This window comes from Anser anser (genome assembly GCF_964211835.1).
Source record: "Anser anser genome assembly, chromosome: 5".
Lineage (NCBI taxonomy): Eukaryota > Metazoa > Chordata > Aves > Anseriformes > Anatidae > Anser > Anser anser.
The window spans coordinates 6,306,410-6,328,018 of NC_139725.1; the positions used below are offsets into that span (position 1 = coordinate 6,306,410).

A 21,609-nucleotide genomic window follows, 5' to 3' on the forward strand; every position below is an offset into this window, starting at 1 on the left:
ATTATATCCAAATTAACTTTGATATGACAGACACTTGCCAACGGTATACTGCAGCTAAAACTACAGTAGATGTGTTTAATCTTCCGTCTGTGTAGGGAAAGTATTTAAATGCCAACATGAAAATAATCGTGGGTCCAGAAATTTGTCTTTAGACAGCAGCAGGATAATGTTGAAATGTGCAAGAAGAATGAGACACTATCTGTATGTCTGCTGAATGATTTACGTTAGGAAGACACCAGCAATGTCCTGCTGGGCAGTAAGACAGTGTGAGCAGCAAGAACAGTGCAGATGTCTGGTGTGAGATGTCTAAGAGCACCTGAAAAAGCTGTAATAGAAGAGTATAGGGAAACAGCTGTAACCTGCGAAATGACACTGAGTACGTTTTGTAGGGTGAACTGTTGTGCAGCCAGAAAATTTAGTCTCAGCAATAAGAAATGCATCAAACAATGCAAAACCTGACTTGAAAAAATTATCAGTTTCTGTGCCTGTTTCTGTTACAGTCTGTATTAGTTTTTGTGTATAATTATTAATAACAATCCTTGGCTTTCCAAAGGATTTTTTCTTTATTTTCTTCCAATAATATATTATTGTTGCCAGTATAGTAGCACTGCATTGGTATACCTCTGAAATTAATACTAGAGAGTTATTGTTGGAACATTCAGTGTTATGTTCAAGTCAAGGTTGCTATGAATACTTGAAAATTCAAACCCAAAATTGTTTCTGTGTGTCTATTAATACTGAAAACCTGCTGTGTTATTGAAGAGAAAATGGAAAGTCATCATTAAGCTCAGTAAGATAACAACTGAAGCTCATCTAGGCAACATATTTTAGTGTTTATTATTCAAACATAGTGGAATTTTGTAAGGGGCTAGAATAAATATCCCCACATTTTTAATTGCTTTGCAGTTGGATTTGGTTGTCTAATTTCTTTAGACTCTCCTAACTTTCTTTCATAATTGCTTAAATTTGCCGGTTATTCTTCATATTTGTTACCAGGTGAACATTGTTTCTTGTGATGGAAAGTGCCCATCTGCAAGCATTTATAACTACAACATCAACACATACGCAAGATTCTGCAAATGCTGCAGGGAGCTCGGACTACAGAGACGAACTGTGCAATTGTATTGCACCAGTAATTCAACCTGGGTCAGCTATACAATCCAAGAGCCTACAGGCTGTTCTTGCCAGTGGTCTTAAGAATAAATAAATACAAGGAAAGAAAACAGCAAGCCCAGCTGTTCCCAGCATAAGATAATTTGAATACTTTATCTATTAAAAATAAAACATCCAACCCACTGAATTTTAATAGCTTAACGTTAAAAGATAAAGGAACAAAAATATTTTTGGACTCTTCTAAATTTCTAAAGAATGGCTTTGCATTGTTTTTATTGTGGTTTGTCTTCCTGTTTATTTCACAGGGATTGTTTTAAAACTTTTTGTGATGTGTGCCAGCTTAAAACGTGATTTATGATTGACACACCACAAGAGAAAGCACACCATCTCATTGTTCTCCGTCTTTGTCAGGCACCCATTCCTCCTTTAAATCATTGATACACAGGTGTATCAATGCAGTCTATTATTTTGAATGTATTGTAATTGTGGAAATACATTTGGTGTCTATTAAGAAAAAATGTTTGGACAATATGAGAATTTTCAGTTTAAATCATCTTCCTATAGCAAAGCTGAACATGAATGGGAAATTGTTACACTTTTTTTTTTTTTAATCAGGGAAACATTGTCAATACTAATGACTGTATGTAATATTCCCTGGTAATAATTTCAGCTTTTGTAGTGTATTTTATATTGTATTGAAAATCATTATGGCCAACATGCAATGTGTGGGACAGATAGACTGCTTTAGGATAGTCAGTAGTAGTAACTTCTTTCTGCTAAACAGTATGTAATGAACTGACAATACAGTGATCTAACAAACGAAAACCACGTTACGCTCCTTTATATAGATAATACTTTAAATGAACACAGTCATCTTATGAAACGCACCATATTTAAATTGTTTCTTTAGCAGAATGAACCTTGTTTTACACTGATACTAAAGATGTGAAAATTCATTAGGAATAAACAAAACCAGGATTATGAATCTGTCTAAAGAAAAATGTAAGTTGAAAATCTTTGTCATCCATATAAGAGAATGTAACTTCTTATGTCAAGCGTTTGATATTGACAATGTACAATTGTAAGGTTTGGAATTTCAAAAGCAATTTTGTTTATGAACTTAATTAACGTTTTGTTGTAATGAACTAATACTTTTTCTCCTCTAAACTAATGTTGCTGTCCTTTTCTTTCCTCACTAATGCCAAGATGCAGCGAAAATTCAGTCGCTTTAATTTTGTAGATCAAAACTAAAGATAGCAGTGATATATGCTTAAGGCCCTAAAATGTAAAAATAGTTCTTGGCATAACTTGTTTGAAAGTTGCTTGTGTGCAACTTTGCATTTAATCCAAAGAAAAATGTGTTGTTAAAATCAGCCATGAACAGTTTTGATACTAATTTTGTATACTGTACATTACATTCTTACAATATCTAATAAACACCAGGGGGTCTTATTTTGTTACAATTAATTTTGCTGTCATTGTTGAAGCAGCTTACTGTCATGTGATTCCATGCATGATGTGTACTAATTTGTTTTTCAGCAGTGCATATGCTTCAGAAAACTACAAACTGAGGAGCAGGAAAAAAAAAAAAGTGCTATTTACAAGACATTGAGCCGAGCTAAGTTTTCAAGTGCCTAAAATGCAAGCTTTTGTATTTGCAAAGGTGAACTTCAGCTGCCCTTTATACCAGCTGGCAGATGTCATCCAAGAGGGGAGGAATTAATAGAAAGCTGTTTCTTTTGCTTTCAGGCAAGATGGTTTTCAGTGCAAAGTGCCAACCACCATATTAAGGGACTGAACAAGACAGGAATTAGCACAGCTATGCTACTCTCAGCTGAGGCCATGTTCCCTGCTCTTCCCACTCATGCTAATGTGAAAATGCTTGTTGCTTCCACCAGCACAAGGCAGTTACTTCAAAAGCCATTTAAGTTCCAGGCTTTCAACTCGTGGTTTTAAGAGCAAGTTAATACCGATTTCTATCATGCAGTGAGAACAGGAAGAAGAGTGTGGCATATCCAGTAACTATAATCAAACACTGATATGCTTCTACTTCAGGAGTAAAATAATAAACATTGTGTTAAGTCCCTGCTTCTGGTTTTGTAAACATTAGGCTTATGCTGAGAGAAACAGGAGGAAAGATCCAGACTGCCTATGACAGAGGAAGCCACTTTTATCCCGTGATTGGTGTTGAATTCCTTCACAGATGCTTAGCCTGTCTGTCTGTGGTTAGTTCAAAGCAATCCAAGCCCTTCTCGTGTATTTACCTTACTCTCTGTTTGCACAAAGCAACTCAGCTGGAGAAGGATTTGGCCTTATTTGCACTTCCACATCTTCAGAAGCCAAGGAGACCGTAACTTGCTGTGGATTTCATCTGACCTTCCCTGCAGGAGGCACTTGGATTGCGCCAAAATCTGAGTCCTAGAACAACTTTAGTTTTCCTTCTTACAAGTCAATTGCCTTCTGTTTGGTTATGTAGGTGAAATATAAAAGATATATAGCACTGAAATTTTGCTCTTTAGGATAAATACATTCTACCATCATGCTATTAGTCTTGGCTGTATTATTCTTAAAGGCAAGGAAGCACTTGACTGTAATAAAATACCGAAGCCTCTACATAAGTTCTCACAGTGATGAAAGTTAATCCTGCATTTGGCACATAAAAAAGTCGGTGGAAGGAAAATCACTTTCTAAAAGTATTGCTACGGCAACATACTGCATCGTTAGAGTTGTTTGTGTTACAGCAGGGTGCTGCATGCTATTCAGAGATGAAACCATAACTGGGTCCTCCAGTGAATTCAGCAAAAACGCCCTGTAATATTTTGTAGAAGAACGGTGTCTCCTTAGGGATCTAAAAGAAAAAATAAAAGAAAATAAAATAATAAGGAAAAAGCAAGCTTGGCTTTAAAAGGCTTGGGCTGCCTCTGCTGTGGCCGGCCCTGCACAGCCCCGCTGGGAGTGGACTTGAGGAAGGTTTCACCAGGAGGTGTGCCTGCACCCTCTGAGCTTTTGGACTGCTCCAGGAAAGCGGTGCCTGTGCTTTCCAGGCTAGCCGAGCCTGCCACTGGGGTTTCCACCCACAGGGCTTTCCACCTTGACTGTAGCCTTGCCTTGCCTCTGTGAGGGAGCAGCACTGTGCATTGGTACCAAGTGATTCTGTAGGGAGGGGCACTGGACTTCAAAAAGAAAAAAAACAAACTAATCCACCAGGTGTCTATCCAGCAGATACTAGGTAGTTTGGTGAGCCACCTCAGCTGGGTGGCTACTGGGATAGCAATGAGGACAAAGGCTCAAGCAGAGCACACTGCTGTGAGAAGGAGTTTGCTCCTTCACAAATAGCAGGATAAAGCGGGATTACATCTTTGTGCTGCTACAATAGTCTTGCCACCTTTCAGAGAGGTAGGCACTGATGGCTGTGGCCTGGAAGGGCCTGCCTCTTCCCAAAATGCTGATCTACACTAGGTGAAGCCTGTTTCTGATGCCACAAAAAGGGTGGAGGTGGTGGGTGCTGTGTTGTGATCAAGAGAAGAATAGAGGGTGCTGTGTGGGGGTTACTTTCTTGAGCTAACCCTATTTTTGGAAGCGAACAAGTGGACTGTTGATATGGGGCCAGGGGGATGTAAAGCTGGGGAGAGGAGGAGTGTGGCCTTAGAAGGCTCTGGTGGGGGTTTTAAGGGCTTTCCTCAGGGTTGGTCCATCCTGTTGGGACTGGGAGAAAGATTTGAGAAGGTAACATGCTGTAAAAGCTAACTTCAAGAGGTGAAAGCAGTAAGTAAATGAAAATGCTGTTGGTGTTGTGAAGTCTGCTTTTAAAACTGTACTGAATTTTACGAGCTTGTTGGTGTAGCTTCTTATGTTGGTGTAGCTTCTTAGGTTCTTAAATCTTCTAGGAGAGGTCAGTCTTGGTCGGAGAGGAGGCTTACTTGCTTCCGTAGGTCTGGAGCTGTGGTAGCTGCTATGGGAAGACAGTTGCCAGCCCCTAGTGTCCTCTGGTTTTCTTGTAGAGCTTTGATTTTTAAGGCTATCTGCAGAAATGGATTTCTAGAATCAGCTTAATTTAGCTTTAACTCAGAAATGAAGCTCAAGTGATTGCTCTAAACAAATGATTGCTTAACATTTTTTTGGCTTCTGACAGATACAACGAGGTGTGCTGGAAAGTTGTTTGTCCTGAACAAGGGAAACAAACAGAAAGGTAGGCAGTGGACTCTTTTTCTGGAAGGGGCGGGGTATAAAAGTTGGCAGCAGTATTTTTTGGTTTTGTTTTCTTCTTGATCTCTAGCATAATAATAAAGAACTTTCTGTTTAACATTTAATCAGTGATTTGCATATGAAAACATTGCTTGTTCTGGTGCTGATTGCTCATTGGTACCTCCTTTAAAAAAATACTTTACTTGCATTACCTCGAGCAAGCTTACTCAGCCATGAATCACAGGACAATATAAATGATTTGGCAGCTGGAACTTTGAGTATGATGAATATTGGCCATTAAGAAAGGCCTTTTAAAAAGAAATATAATGATATCAATTGTGCTATCTAAACTCTCATTGTCTGGGTTATTAGTACATGATCTGGTCTTAGAGTAACAGCCTCTTGAGTAATGCTTTCTGTAATTAGTGATACTGCTGCCTGGTAAATTGATTAACGTAGAATATTGGCATCTGTTGGTCTGCAGTTTAATGTGAACTGTTAGTCACAAGTTAAATAACTTGATTCTCCTCAGATGGCCTTGCAAGTATGCAGTCCATGAAGTCAGACAAATAACATTCAAAAAAAATCATCTTTTATCTCTGCCCACATCATCATCTCTCTCCCCAGTGCAAGTGGCTATCCATGAATAATTAAAATGAGGTAACAGCTGCTATGCAGATGGTGATTTTGGGGAAAAATCCCCTCTCAGTGTTATGAAGACATCTAACCTCTTTAGAAATTGTACCTGACAGACTGTCATCCCCTCAGGTCTGCTTTCTGTGCAGACTTTTGACTGAGGCTTTGATCATGTCAGCTGACTTCAGCTGTTTAAAAAATAGATATCTGAATTAACTCAGTTGTCTAGGTTCCATCCATCACCAAATAGAGGTGCTTCCAGGGAATGACTCATCCCATCCTAAAATAAGGGTCTAAGATGGATTTAGTGAATCATCCTTGAGATGTACCAACTTTCCTTTTTGCTGTAGAGAGAACTTGGATGGCAAGATGTAGTTAGGCACCTTATTTTTAGGTCATTAAAATTAGATGGAATGAAATTCACCCTTAATGGTCCGAGGTGACATGGTAGGCTCATAAGTCAGTCTCATAGTATATATGGTGTATCTTATCTGCCCTCCTGATGGGTGGTGAGGAATGAAAATACTTGAATTGCATAAATCTGTATATAATGTAATGTGCTTTCTGTAGTTTTTCCTGTATGTCTTTAACTATGCTCATTTATTATGACAGCTGTACCTAAACTGTACCTGTGTCTATATTGCTGAAGAAAGACGACATCCATGAAAGATGTCATTGATGCCAAATCTTCAAGATGGGAAGGTACAGCTAGCTGTATCCATTACCTGTCCAGCTGTGTTTGTGAAGATGTGATGCATTTATCACCATCACAAGGTGTTATACTAGCTGATCTCTGATCTCAGAGATCTCTGAGCTGAGTGAAGTTTAAAGAACTTCTATTTTAGAGACCTTTTGTTGTGTAGGTGTTGTCTTGAATCTTGAGAAATTATTTGCAATCTTGCATTCTCAACTTGTGTTTTCCAATATGTTTAAGCTAATGTGATTTTTCATAAAGTTATGAAACCTGTTTACAAAGTGTCTTTGTGTTCTAGCTCTTCAGAGTATCTGGAATTGAGTTCTAGGTAGCAGGAGGGCTTTTCTATACCCAGGCCTTTACTGATCATTTCATTGATACAGTTGCCAAGGAGCAGTTTCAGACCTCAGTTACATGCTTGAAAGGAACATCAGTTTTGGTGTTTGTTTTTTTAAAGACTGATGTTAGTTCACAAACTGAATATGTGAGATTTGTCAAAAACGTGTTTTGTATAGTAGAAAACTGGAAAGAGGGGAGAAAAAAAACTATAGCAGAGCCTAAGCACTTTATTAAGATTTCTTTTTGATTAATAATGCAGAAGTCTGATCTTAAGCATGAAACATCAAAGGCAGAATAGCTGGAGTAATGCTTTATGTCACGAGCATGCCTGCTCTTGATCACTTGCTTTTAATCCTCCCAGTCTCTTCTGGACCAAGTTCCCTATTGAGCTCCATGTTGACTTTTTATTTTTTTTATTTTACTGAACTGGGGGGGGGATCAAGAAGCTTAGTAGACCTGCTGTCTCACTTTGCCATATGGACAGTAGTGTGCTTTGAGAGCTTAATTTCCACACTCCTTTTCTGATGTGTAACTGGATACTGTCACTGTGGTCTGTCCTCCTTATATTTGAAAGTGATGGCCATGATGGTTCAGATAGAATTTCTGGTGTTCTCTAATGGGGAATATCTTCTCCCATTCTCTTCCAAAGCAACTATGATAACCACAGGGAGACATTCGCCAGCCTAGAGGAGCTCTTCAGCTTCACTCCATCTATGCAGCAGCATGTGGCACAGGCTCCCTGTCATATTGTCTGCCTCTCCAGGCTTGCAGCTTCATCCGCAATTTATCACTTTATTTAATTTAAATAAAAAGGTGGTTTTCCAACAATTTTCCAACAACTCCCTTATTTTGTTGGAATACCAGTATTTTTAGATCATGGCACCCTGTCCCTTTTCCCTCTCTTTGCAACAGGGGAAGGAAGAAGATGAGGTGTGAGATTTTGAGGCAAACTTTTCAAGTTCATCTTTTCAAAGGGGACTGGCAAGTCCAATTCCCATGAACATGTTATATAGGGGAAAGTCAGAATCAGCGTCTAAAGGGTCTGTTGTGAGTTTGAGCATCAGAGAGAGAGGGGTAAAAAATCCCTTGATAAGGGAGGTAAAGCAACATATGTGTATTTCTGGTAGCAATGGGCCTGAGTGCAGCCCTTACTGTAATATTGATGTGGGTTTACCATGTGTATCCAGTCCCTGCTGTCCATGTGCTTAGCTGGTGCCACCAGGATAAGATGCAACTGGTCAGATCAAGTCAGAAAGGAAGCGGCTGGAGACTCCTGCTGTTCTCCCCCAGTGAATGCCTCTGGAATTCTTGATGTAGAGTTCTGGCTCTGAATTATTTCTGCCAGATATAGCCAGAATTAAATCTGGCTGTGTCTGTGCTTTCTTGGGGATGTGGTTTGGGACTTGTCTGTGTGGCTGCAGGCACCCACAAAGTTCAATCTCTATAGCAGCCTGGGTGAGAAGCTTTGAGCTGCCCACCGAAATAGAGTTGTAGGCTACAGTTAGAAGATGTGATTTCCATCATGTCACTTAAGGAATCACAAACTGATTCTTTCATTACCAGATTTTATTTTATTTTTGAAGGGGAGAAATACTTTCCAAACCTGTTTTTAATGGAAAGCTCTCCAAATGCTGCTTTGCTTTCAAAATACAGTTTTAGAACTTCATTGCATGTTCAGTAGGAGTTGGTAGTCTTGCCACTGTCCCATCCATATGTTGTGGGCTTAAATAAGGAGTATGGGACCTTCAGGTAGCTTTGGTAGTGGGAGTCCTGTAATTACCTATGATGGACATGAAAAGAAATTATGTCCCTAGACCTAGTACTCTGTAAGTACTGTACTTAAACTAATCTCTGGAATTAAACTCATAGAACTGTTTCACATTTGCTTCTCAGCTCCATGGCTGGCAGGAGAGAAGGAATGGGAGGGGGGGTGAGGGGGAGGAGGGCAGGAAGGAGGGAAGGTAGATTCCTTAGGCTTTGTTTGGCTGTACCATAGCACTTCTAAATCTTCTGTCAACACTGGCGTGACGTTGCATTCATTAAAAATGCACAACCTTTTTAAAGATCCATCTGTTATATAAATAAAAATAAGGCAGCCCTATAGTTTTATGGTATGCTAATCCTGCGTAGCCATGGCCTAATTATCAAATGATTTCATGCTACCCTGGTGGCAGGCAATGTCCAGACCACTGAACACTTGCTATGGATCTCTTATGAAATCCCTCTTGCACAGTTTCATTCATAAATTTACCATGGCTTTTAAAACAAAATAGTTTGCTTATACAGCAATATCAAGTAAGGCAGTGTGTTTCCAGAACACAGCAACTTTTTTCAGATGCTCTGCTTCATGCATGACTGAATAATTGGTGGCAAACTCCATTATTGCTTTCTTTTACCTTAAGTGGAAGCCATGCTGTTGGTAGGTAATGCATGCTGGAAAGCTCAAAGGCTGGATGGCCATGTTGCACCCAGGGCATACCTTTGTGGAGCCTGAACATTCGTCTGTCTATACCAAGCTTCATTTTGGTGACTTTTGTCACAGGTCAGACACAACACTCCTGATCTTCACCCATTTTCTTGCTCTGTTTTGGCCACACTGGAGCTAACACGGAGGTGTCAGGTCCTGGTGTGCTCCTCTGATGTTCCTCCTGTGCTGCCCAGTGTCGGCTCCCAAGGGAGATGTGGTGTGTTAGGGCATTGGAACATGCCGCATTACACTTGGAAAGCCAAAATCCAATGAAAAATGCATTTTTGTTGGTTATGCTGTAATTATAACACTGGAAAAACTTAGAGTATTGCTTGGCAGGAATGACTGGTGAAATGGTCTGTTTATTTCCACAAGGGGATTTTTTTAACCTTAGACTTCAGTGCAAAGGGCTTATTCCCAAGTGATCATGAAACCATTAACTCCAATAACAACTGAACTATTTAAAACAGAATTGGAGTGTTTGCCCAGAGTTACCTTAGATTGCAATTCAGCCTAAACAATTCCATGTCATCTGTGCCAGCTTAGTGCCATCTGGTCACTTACAAGATAAGATTTGCAGCTTAGCAAGAATCTCGCTTTTCCTTGTAACAGGGAGGGAGCGATCCAGTAGTGTCATTTTCTCTGGGCTTGCACCATTCCCTTTTTTTATTATTTTTTTTTTTTTTAGGCCATACGTTTCTTATAGATGCATTTCTCTTCATATTTGGCTTTAGTGAAACAAAGAAAATATCCTGACTTTAATAGTAATATTTTTTAATAAAACCTACTGATGTGGAATTGAACAAAATAGATTGCATAGATTGTACTTATTTTTTACCCTAAGTTTCTCCCACCCTTTCAGCTGTTTGTCTTTTTCTTGATGAAATGTTTGTCACTTCAATTACTTCCATATTCTAGTTCAGTCCACCTGGCACAGACAAAAAAAAAAATTAACCTCTTTTGTTTGTTCTAAGATTCTTCAAATAAACATGAGTAGTAGCACCACAGGAATGTTTTTCACCTGTTTGTTAGCAGCATCCCTGATCTCCTGTGAAAGTTGAATGTATTCATTTCCCTCTTTTCTGACCCAACTGATTCTGACCTGGGTATTTGTAATAAGCTGGAAATTTCAGTGAGTTGAACGCTTCTCACTGAAGTATGTGACCTGCTTATTGCTCACTGAGCCTGCTGTTGTTACCGTGTCATTTGAAGTCCCAAGTAGGTGATGTTTGCAACATATTCTTTAAAATAAGATGCTGCTGTTCTCTGTGAAAAAAAATGCTCATCCAGAATGTCTTAAAAAGTGTTTATAGGATGTTCAATTCAAATAAAATCTCATCTGAATAATTTGAATGAGAGGTGGTTGGGGACTGGCTGGGAAATGGAGCCAGGCTGTGCCAGTGTGCAGATCCACTGAAGCCATGCGCCTTATCTCCAGGCGGCTGGACCCCCACTGTCAGCAGAGGCTAGGCAAACACAGACAAGGTGGAGGGAATATCATTAATTTTTTTTGTCTGTGGTGCCCCAATGTGCCAGTCTCCTTTGTGGGTAGTCTGAAAGCTTCTGCAGTACAGGCAATAATGAAAAAGCCCCCAAGTAATCACAACAGCTTTCCTCCACCAGCTTTCTCTGCTTCTGCCCCTCTCCTTCTTTGTCCTCTATGCTTTTGTTTTTTCCATCATCCAGCTGGCATGTAGTAGCTACACAATGGTAGAGCTTGGCTGAACTGGATTGTAGGGGAGCAACTAGATCTAGGCAAACCAGGGGAACTTTTACAGGCTGAAGGGACCATCTTTGTCCTCTGGCTGGCCTTTGCCAAGTTTCTGTTCCAAAGCCTTGTAAGTGTTAGAAATTCCCAGGGAAATGACTCAGATTTTTTTTTTTTATTATTATTTTTTAAATATAGGACATGCAAATAACTGTTTCAGCTGAGATCTTCAACAGCACTCACAGTAAATTCAGAGAGGCATATCTCCCTTACAGGAAACTGCTGTCTGAATTACTTGTCAAAACCATAAAATTCCAAAGTTAGGAAGAAATTAGCTGAAACCTGTTACTCGCTCCACAAAGAGCAAGTGATGGTGGGAGGGAGCAGGAGCAAGTGCCCACTCCCTGGGCTAGGTCAGCCTGGTCAGCTTCCAGTCAACGGGTAACTGGAACAGCTTTCGCTTGATATTCTGATTATACTGCAAGTGTGTGTGCAGTATGTGTAGTACAATGTATGTATATGTATAGGCACACAAGGGAGAAGTGGTACTGGTGGCCAACAAACACCGCTCAGTAGTCACAGATATTTTCTCTTTGTACCTGTTGAATGTTTCATTAAAACACCTTTCATTTTATATATGCATCTGTTTATACAAGTAGGTCAAGCCAGATATCACTGTATAATGTGATATAATGCAGGTTTTTTATTCAATTTTATTCAAAGCACTAGTTACTAATTAGATTTTCAGTTCATTGACCTTGTCACATCTCTGGATTTCAAGATGTTAAGAATATTTTCCGAATGGTCAAATCTCATATTTAAAATTCTAATGTATTTTACATAACATAAGAGATTTTTAGTACCAGAAAAATTCCATTTTCCTCAGTCCAGTTTCAGGTTCCTAACCTGATTTTCTGGGCTTAATCCTCTTCCTGTTGAAATCAATAAGTACATTGTAATATAATGATTCACGTTCAAGGTTCAACCATAGAAAATTAAGACTACATGCTGATTTTACTGCCATTGTTGAAAGATGATCTCTTAAAATGTGTAAAAGCACAATAAACTCTTTAACTCTTTCAGCCCTAATCTTTTTTCTTCAGAGAATCTAACACAAAAATGGACCTTAGCTTTGGACCTAATGCTGGCAGGAAGATTTATGCTGAGAATATTTAGATACAAATATGCTTGTGGTTTCAAGTGCTTTGTTGAGGATACACAAACGCAAAGGTGCTGTCAGTCATTGAACAATATGGAGCATGACTTGAGATGCCAGGAAAACCATGGTCTACTCTGTGCACCTTTCCTGATGCTTGACTGTCATTTTTTCTTTGCCTCAGTTTCCCCAGGTGAAAAATGAGAATGCTCCAAAAAAAAAATCCAAGACTTTTTTTTGGTATCTGTAGATGAAAAGACATCCAGGTTGGAATGTTTGGTGTTTTTTTTTTTCTTTGTGTAAAAACTAGTCACTTATTTCAGCAATGTTACCTTCTTTCCTTAAGTAACACATGTTAAGACTGAAAGCAAGTGGGGTGTATTTTATTCTTTTGGTATCAAACAGTGGAGTTGTACTGTAGAAGTGTGAGCTTTCATTTTATTTTTTTAACCCTTTAGGAGTGCTGGGGAAGAGCCTCAGCCAGTCTCTCTTGCTGGAATGCACTGGATGTGCTCTGAAACTTTGGGATGACACCTTGTGATGCTCTGCGTAAAGGTCCCACAGTTGAGAAGGTCCTGGCTGGTGCTTGTGGCAATGGTATGACTGCATGTAGAAAGATATTTTATAATGAGCTTTAAGTTGTGCTTCAGGTTGCCTTCAAATGGCTCTTTTGGAAGCAATAAATGCCACATCTTCTGCTTTGCTGCAACCACAGGGTGGATGAGAGGGGCAAAGTCTGTCCTTGGCTGACCTGGTTAAGTGTGGGGACATGGTGTGGGCACCTGGGCACAGGTTCATGTGGGAAAAGTCTCTACCACCTCTTTGCACTGGCAGTATCTATGTGGGACATTAGCATCCTGGTACCACCTGGCTCCTTCCTGGGAACAAAAGCCAATGCACATCCTGTAACTTCTATACCTTAAACCGTGAAATTGCCTGTTAATGAAATAAATGCACCTGCAGTCTTTGCTTAGGACTGTTTAGCATCCCAGTTGAACTCTTTTTTTTCTTACCTCCCCAGTTTCTAGGAAAGAAGAAAAATGACCTACTTCTTCTCCCTGCCCAACCCACAAGACTTTCTGGGGAAAACCATCCGTTCCCATTAGGTTTGTCTGTCTCTTTCAGTCTCAAGGACTTGCCCATGGTTGCTGAGCTCTTCTCCCTTTCTGGATTGGGTGGAGGAAATAGTGTGTTTGCTGCCAAAATGGGGCCTTTTCCTGGCTTCTAAGTTTCATAAAAACTTTTATAGTCCAAAAATATACATTACAAACAACATCCACTTTCTTTGGCAGTCCCTATCAATTCCAGTTGAGACGTATCCATAGTATAAAACATTGCTTTTTCTTTCTTCCCCCTCCTAATTGTCATACCCACCAAGGCAGGATTGGCAGGTTGCAGTTACTCTCCTCCCCATCCCCAGGTGCTGGCTCATAATAAATAAGTAAGGATTAGGCTTTTTTTGAGGAAAAGGTGCAGAAACAATGGCTCTTCCGTGTTACATCACTGAAACTCCACTGAGGAGAAAAAGGCTTAAAAAGGTGAGAGCCAGAATAAGATACAGTTTGCTTTCCTGTGGCAGTGTTCTGCCTTGTTAGAAGAAATGAGCTGGCAGATTTGTCTTGGGGGTGTGCACACTAGGTCAGAAGAACTGGTGTTATAAACTCAGTGAAAAGGAAGCTATTAGAAAGAAATGCTAGCAAGGTTGTGAGCTCCTGTTATCTTGGACTTGTCTAAATGCCACAGTGGAAAGTAGTGATAGAAAAATTGGAGCTTTTTCTTCAGCACAAATCAGTGAAGAATGCTAGCCTTGGATACAAATGTGCAAATTTCTTGGTGTCTTTTCTGTTTTCTCTTTGCTTGCTAGAGCACTTTTACGACCTCTTAAGGTTGAAATTTATATGTAGCCTAAAGACGCTCTTCTAGGTCTACAAGATGCTGGGAGGGAGAACGGTCAGTGTGATGAAATGAAAACAGCCTGGAAATCTAATTTCAGAAGCACTGCTGACATTTTCTTTTTCAACTGTACCTTGAAGCTCATAACTTACTACTGTAATAAAGGAACAGTGGTTTGTGTTTCCTACCAGGATTTCTTTGACAGATAGTGATTCTGGCTTATTTGGTAACAGCAGAAGGAGGATGATTTCAAGGAGCCAGTGTTGCTACTCTGCTTTCTGGACCAGAGCAAATTAACTTATTTTTAGACTGGTCTTGATGTGGCTGTGGGCTGCTAATACACTTCAGGAATTCATGTTGCATAGTTTTCCCAGCAATATCTAACCCTTGACTTCTAGAAGTGTAATACAATCTATGTCCTTGATAAAAGCCTCACAGTGATAATGCTACTTGGATTCAGATTCGAAGTTTTGGCATAGATGGTAACATTTCTTAGAAAGATGCTACGGTATGTACTTGAAAAAGCTTTGATGAATGTTTAATATATAGAGATATTATTCATATCTTCATTAGAGATCTTCGAACTATATATATATATGTAAAGAGCTCGAAGTTGTGGCCACCAAGTATTGTGAGGTGGCATAAAAATATATGGTGATTGACTGGCTTGAGAGGTAACAGCCAGTGTATTGCCAGATCACATCATGATGTGGAAGATGGAGGGTCACAGATCTCGTGTCAGAGTGGTTTGATTAAGAGACTGTTGAAAACCACTATTTGAGAGCTTATTCTATTGGTGAGAGGCTGAGTACCTTTAAAAAAATGAAACTAAAAAACAAATTTAAAAAATTGTGGTGAATTGTTAGACTACTGGAACATAATAAGTTAATTGAGGACACTATTGGTTTTGTTATATGTAAAAAATGTCTCTCTAAATATATTCCATGCCCAAATCTGTGGGATCTACATGTGAGATCCTGTCATAAGAAATAAAAACCTGACTTTTCTTGATGTGAACACTAAGATGGATGCCTCAAATTGGAAGCTATTTTCTAGAAACATGGAAAAATTTTGGATCAAGTCAAAATTTTAGTTTTCCCTTGAGAATTGTCTCAAGAGACAGCGCCCTCCTGTTGGGTCAGGGCCTGGGTGTTCGTGGTGCCTCGTGGAATTGCAGGTATATTTCCTGCCTTATGCATAGAGGTTCAACACCTGGGAAGCACAGTAGAAAATAGTGTTGCAGGTAGGCTAATGCCAAGCCGTGCACTGAAGCCACGACGTAGCCACTTGGCTGCTAGTGACAAGAGCTGGCTGCCACCGGGCCTCATGGCTTGTCAGTGGGTGCTGTGTCATCTGGGCTGCTGTGCCTAACAAAGCAGGAACTCTTTAATTGGAGAAAGCAGTTACACGGCAGTGTGCTTTTGGGTATTTTTTTATATTATTCTTATTTGCATGTTATCTCTGATGGTCCAAGTTTTTGGTTTCCACAACTCTTAGCTGGCTTCCAGTTACAAATGAAGAGTTGGGGAATGTACAGGATTTTTGTCTGAGTCCTGTCTGAAGTTAGACTGAAGACACATTTTTAGTTGCACACGTTTGCATCGTTGATGTTAAAAACAGAGCTCTATATGAGGGGTCTCATTAAGCTCCATTTCTAACTTATTTTTCGTTCTTGTTTTAGCTTCATTACTTGCAAACTGACATTTTGTAAAGCAGACATCTGTTAAATATGTCAGCCTTGTCCATTGTGAACCTTTGAATAGCAAGAAGAAGAGCTGCAAGTTGGCAGGGGAGTGAGCCAAGACCTCTGTTGGTAGAAATGGATAGGGCTTCGCTGCAGCTATTTGCAGTAGCGGAGAATTTGCTGCAGTGTCAAAGTGCAGGTATTGGTTTTAGAGCAGGAGTCAAGAGGTAGTAGGCTGATCTCAGCCAGAGGGAGTATGAACACTTTGATGTGAAACACATGTAAAGTCTCCTTATATGGAAAACTTTGGCATGAATGGAAAACATAAAAGGAAAAAATAAAACCCAAGACTAAAAGAATTAATTTTGAGTAGTCAGCACGTTGCTACTTCTTGGAGGTCCATACATTTATATTTTCATTATTATTCCAACTTGTCAGAAGTTGAAATTGGTAGTCTCTTTGGACCCACATCAGTGGATTTTCTTTTTGACTGCCCGTGTCTGGCTTCTCACCTGAAGCTGAGCAATATCCTGCTGACCATAGAGCAGGCCGCCTGCACTCAGTTTTTCTTCTATAGCATTGCTGAAGTGATGCTTACAAATTTAGAGACGGACATGTTTGTTGGGTTTAGTGACACTACCTCTGTTCCTGAGGTCCCCCTGTAGTTCCCCCTGTAAATGCCAAGGTGACGTGTGCTGGGAGCCAAGGCTGGTGGAACTGCCATAGAGGTTGCTCAGGAATGGTGGTGGAAGAGCTCAGACAGATTACTGTAACACAGTTTTTCTCATGAAGGAGAGGATGTGGCAAAGAAGGACCCATGTCCACAGACCAAAGAGGTGTGTGTTGTCCCCTAAGTACGGGTAGCTAGCAGAAGACTTATTTCATGAGGGAAAACTAAAAAAGTAGACAAGAAAATCAGTTCTTGAGCATAGACTGATGGACAGTCCTAACAAACACCACAAGGCAGCAGTGATAAGTGATATCAAAACTGCCTCCATTACTCAGTTTATAAGTGCTTTTGGTAAATAAGAGGTTAATAACTCTGTTTATAGTAAGAAAAGACCCCTGCCCTCGGATACACACACTTCACTGTACCCAGATAATCCCTGGAGCAAGGAGGTTTAAGGTAATTTGTGGTGCAGCTGTCCTTTTCTGGAACATGAGCAAATTCTCCTGCACATGGTCAGCTGCAAGAACAAATGTCTGTAACAAATGAAAAAACAAGATGTTCAACCGCAGCCTTCTGCGCTTGCAAGAGGGGCACGTGAGCTGGGCTGTTCATCCTGCCCGAATCAAACTCCAAGGCACGAAAGGGTTTAGTGTGCGGCTTACAGCCAAGTGGAAGCAACATGTCAGCGGTAAGGGAGGAATGCTGGTGATGGAAACCCGACTGATTGACATACGGTGGCTATAAAGTCATAGTAAATCTATTGTTTCGCCAGAAGGAAGCAGGATTAGAAAATGTATAATCGTTACAATCCCTGCAGTATAAAGCTTCAAGTGACGGTTGCTCTCCTATTGCTCGTGTGGCTCATAGTTGGCCTAATCCCACCAACTGAGTGCTTGGGCAAAATCTTTGTGTGCTCCATGTGGCTCATACCATAGTCATTGGGATGTTATACCCAAGAAACACCTCTATGGCACTGCAGAAATTAGCTCAGTAATTTTCAGGAGCTACTTTGTGTTGCTGCAGAGAGCCACCACGGTGCACAAGGCAAGTGCAAAAATTATGTTCTGGGAGCTGATTCTCGGTATTAACTAAAATCTAATTAATCAGTAAAAGGCTGGCTTAACAGACAAAAACCCTCTGGGAATTTCCTATTAAGCAGGAGTGGTTGAAATCTTTGAAATGCTTTCAGAGTGCTTCAGTGATGTGAATGAAAATGTTTGGTGGAACATTAGACTAGTAAGATGTTGGGTAAAACTGTAGGTGATACTTTTTGCAGTGGTTCTCTCTATGTTGTCGTTTCTCCTTTGACCTGTATTACAACAAACACACTGTCTATTGTGCTTGAGCTGGGGCCTGTTTTCTTCCTGAATGCTGGTGGTAATAATAATAGGAGGTGGTAATAATAATAGGATATGTCGCTGCATATACTGTTGCTGAGATGGGAGGCTGTACGTGCCCTATACATCCCAAAGAGCAGCCATAGGAAGTCCACATGGTCTGATGTTTGGGTTTTGCTCTTGATGTTCAAAAACAGTAAGTGCTGCTCACTTGTAGGGAGGTGCAGACCACATGAGAAGATATGAAGGGATTCATCTATCAGTGTTTGTAGTACAGGGGAAAGGATTTTCTAATCCCTTGGTTTTACGGCGTGCTCAGAGACAAGTTAACTCTGAAGGTGATGTTGCCTGCATAAGGGGTGCACCTACCTTAGTGTACTAACTGTGGTGGGATTGGGAATGTGCCTCTAGAGCAAATCTCTTGACTGTCCCCATATACTGTGTCTTGGTTGTGAAAGGGTGTAGTCACAGAGTGCACCACCTGGTTTCCTTTCAGACAAATTGAAAGGGAAAATGCTCTGTAGGAGTGCACCAAATGCTGTCTGACAGCTTGGGGGCATTTAGTGTGCAGGAGAAGATGAGAGCAGGCCCACAGTAGGGACAGCGGTAGCATGAGCGCCCAGTCCTTATCACCAACTAGTACAATATGGTTGCTTTACTAGTTTCAAATCAATGAGTAGTGTTCAATGCTACTGTAAAATATTCTGAAAGTCTTTCTCACATGGTAGTAACATTGGACCTTTTCTGCATGATGTTTTCTGCAGTTGAGGGATCAAACAGCATTTTCAGCAGGAACTCAGGAAAATGGCAGTAGCAGGCTGCATTCAAGTATTTGAGAAAAATAATTTTGGGGAGAGTATGCACAGTAGCAAACAAAAATATACAGTGGAACTACTGGAATGCAGTCTGTGGGTGCCCAGGGACTATGTACAAGTGAGATACTTCAATCTCATTTGTTAAAAGGTGAAGACATTTGATAAATGGCAGGCTTTAGACTAAAATGGTGACATTGTAATATGATGAAATGACTTCATATCTACTTCTTTCTCTTTCTTTTAACAGAAACATTTTTCTTAATTAGAATATCAAATCTGTAAACCTCTGTATATTCATGGTTACAAGCTGTATGTAGCAGTTTCCCACTGAATGTGGTCAGCACTGCCCTTTTGCATGACTGAAATAGGACTATTGTGGACTTGTATTATAATATGGAAATTCAGTAGGGTTTCTCTTTTTTATAGACTAAAGGTCTTGGAAAATTACTGTTTTAGTCTAGTGAAATAAAATAATTCAACTTCCTGTGAAGGACAATTTCCAATTAGATAGTAAAACCATATTGTTTTAGGAAAAAAAAAGAACTGTATTTTAAGTAATGTTTTTTTGTTTGCACCATATATATCAGTAACACTGGAATTAACTCTCACATAAAACTAGATATTCCTCCTTCTCAGGAAGCTGAAACAAGATTTTGTGGTCAGATTTTCAGCACCTTGTCTGTACTGTTTTTGAGTAAGATTCTCCAAAAGTTTTGACTTTAAAGTATCTGTGAGTTTAAATGGGAGACAGACACACTGTTTTTGAATAAATTTTAGCAATAGCTGGTCTGTTGCTGCTTTTGTCGTAGGAGTGAGAAGCTGACAAAATGAGCAGTGCATGATGAGGACCTGGTAAGATGTTGTACAAGTTTCTTGGGTGGGAATACATGACTAGAAACTGAAGTTGCGATAGCCCAGCCTCTTGACTTAGGGTAGAGCTTGCTTTTGCAGTAAATGGTTGAGCTTCGTGTATCTTAGCTCAGTGTTAAGGTTTATTTTCCAGTATATTTTTTTTCAGCCTGGCCTTCACAGCATGGAATAAGGAAGGTCTGTTTATATATTTAATTACTTAGAGGGCTGAATTTTGTGATTAAACACAGTAGTTTGCTCTATGTTTCAAACTGGGTTCTGCTGGGCATATGTCAGCATAAATCTGTTCCTGAGCTCCCTTCTTTGAGATGGAAGGAGGGCTACCTGCACACCTAAGGAATTTGGAAGTGGTAGGGGCTGTCGATCCTGTACTGGAAGATGGGAGGGAGGAATTAAGTTCTAATATCATTATCCTGATATGCATGAAAGCCCTGAAATGAATGAACAAGTTAAAAGGGGTGTGTGTGTGGATATTACTACAATTCATCCCTGGATTTTGCAAGCAGCTGAGCCCTGTTGAGGTGATCCTGTGAAGGGTTAATGCAGCAGCAGCTGGCCACAAGGCTTGGTCCTTATCTCACTCTTATCCTCTGCTATTAACCAGCCACAATTACGGACCATATCGGTTACTGCCATCTGTTTTTTCACGAGGCACTCGTCGGATTGCGGCCAGCAAAGGGGATTAGGCGGGGACAGGCAGAGATGCCAGAAGGGTTCTGCAGCGCCGGGTCCCGCGTGCAGCCGCGGCTGCTGCGCGCTGCCGGCCCCGACAGCTGCGAAGAATTGAGCGTAAAGATAAACTGTGAAGGCTGTTTCAAAGCCGCTGTGAAGGAAACACATTGCTGCATGGACTTGTAATGCAGGGGTTGTGCAGAGAGGATTTAAGTGCCAAACACAGGCATTCGGCACTTGGGTGTGCTGTGGGTGATTTTTAGTTTCCAGCGTGGGTCTTTGGCGGTGGTGTGGAACATGGGCATCAGGCACAAGCAAACAGCAGCAAGAAGTGGTTACAGGGAGGGGAAGAGAATCAAGGACCATTGACTGAAATGCCCCTTCAAAGCTCTTAGCACTAGAAGTTGCTGTCTGGGTGCCCGCTAAAAGAAACTGCTTCAATTGAAGGGGACTGCTTTGATTGCTGGAGTGTCTGACTGGGGAAGGCAGCATATTCTGGTCCTGATTATCAATGTTAAAGAGCAACGGGACTTGACAAATATTGACTGCTGTTTTCTTTTTTGTTTAAACTTTGCAATGTTGGACTGTCTTGTAGTAATGTGAGAAAGGAAGAGTTTTCACTGTGATACCAGGGATTCGGGAATCATTATGGCTCAACAGCTGTACTTTGATTCTAAATTTTACTAAGACCAGATTAATTAAATTATTCCAAAGTACGGTATACTGCCAAAATAATGCTCTTGGATTTTATTATTTTGGGTAAATTAAATTAAGGATAATACAGATTTTATTGTTGTAAAATTAATACTTAACTAATGTTTAATATCCCTTCTTAATTTTTAATTAATACATGATAGTTAATATCCTTAGGATTAACATCAGTAGAAGAACAAATCTAATTATTTGTAACACACAAGTCAAAGGAATAGCTAAAGGTGCACTGTACTTGTTAAAGCTACTCCTTCCCCTATGCCGGTTCCCGACAGACCTGAGGAACAAATGGTAAAAATCATGCTGTAATGTTTCTGGTATTTTTGTTATTTTGGGTTAGTCGGTGCTTTTTGGATCAGGCAGTGCTGTACTTGACTTGTGCTCTTGACTTGATCTGGTGTGCCCTAGATTTTGGGGAAGGGGGGTTAGATTTCGTAAGTTAGGGAAGGGGTTCTGTTTGTTTCCTCTGTATGTGCCTGCAGTCTCACCACTGGGAAGAAATGCGAATGTATGAAAAGTAAAACTAAGCTGATGTTGCAGATCACTGGTGTTCACTTGAGATGCAACTACCCCTCATACTCTCCTTTTTTTAAAAAGGACACTTTTTTATCATAATGCTGTACACTAGCAAATACTAAGAAGTAATAATTTTATTCTTT

The 21,609-nt window shown here is 40.2% G+C and overlaps 1 protein-coding gene across 3 annotated transcripts in view; it reads left to right on the plus strand.

The window, feature by feature from the left end:
• OTOG (otogelin) overlaps window positions 1-4,237 on the plus strand; it is a 110,861-nt gene extending 106,624 nt beyond the window's left edge. For 2 of the 3 annotated variants that reach the window (XM_083837228.1, XM_083837229.1), the window contains exon 57: window positions 997-4,237. In XM_083837228.1, the coding sequence (XP_083693354.1) occupies window positions 997-1,197 (201 nt within the window). In that variant the 3' untranslated portion in view covers window positions 1,198-4,237. The remainder of the gene's footprint in view (window positions 1-996) is intronic. The other variant, XM_083837230.1, reaches the window with a different exon arrangement.
• Window positions 4,238-21,609: the final 17,372 nt, after the last annotated feature.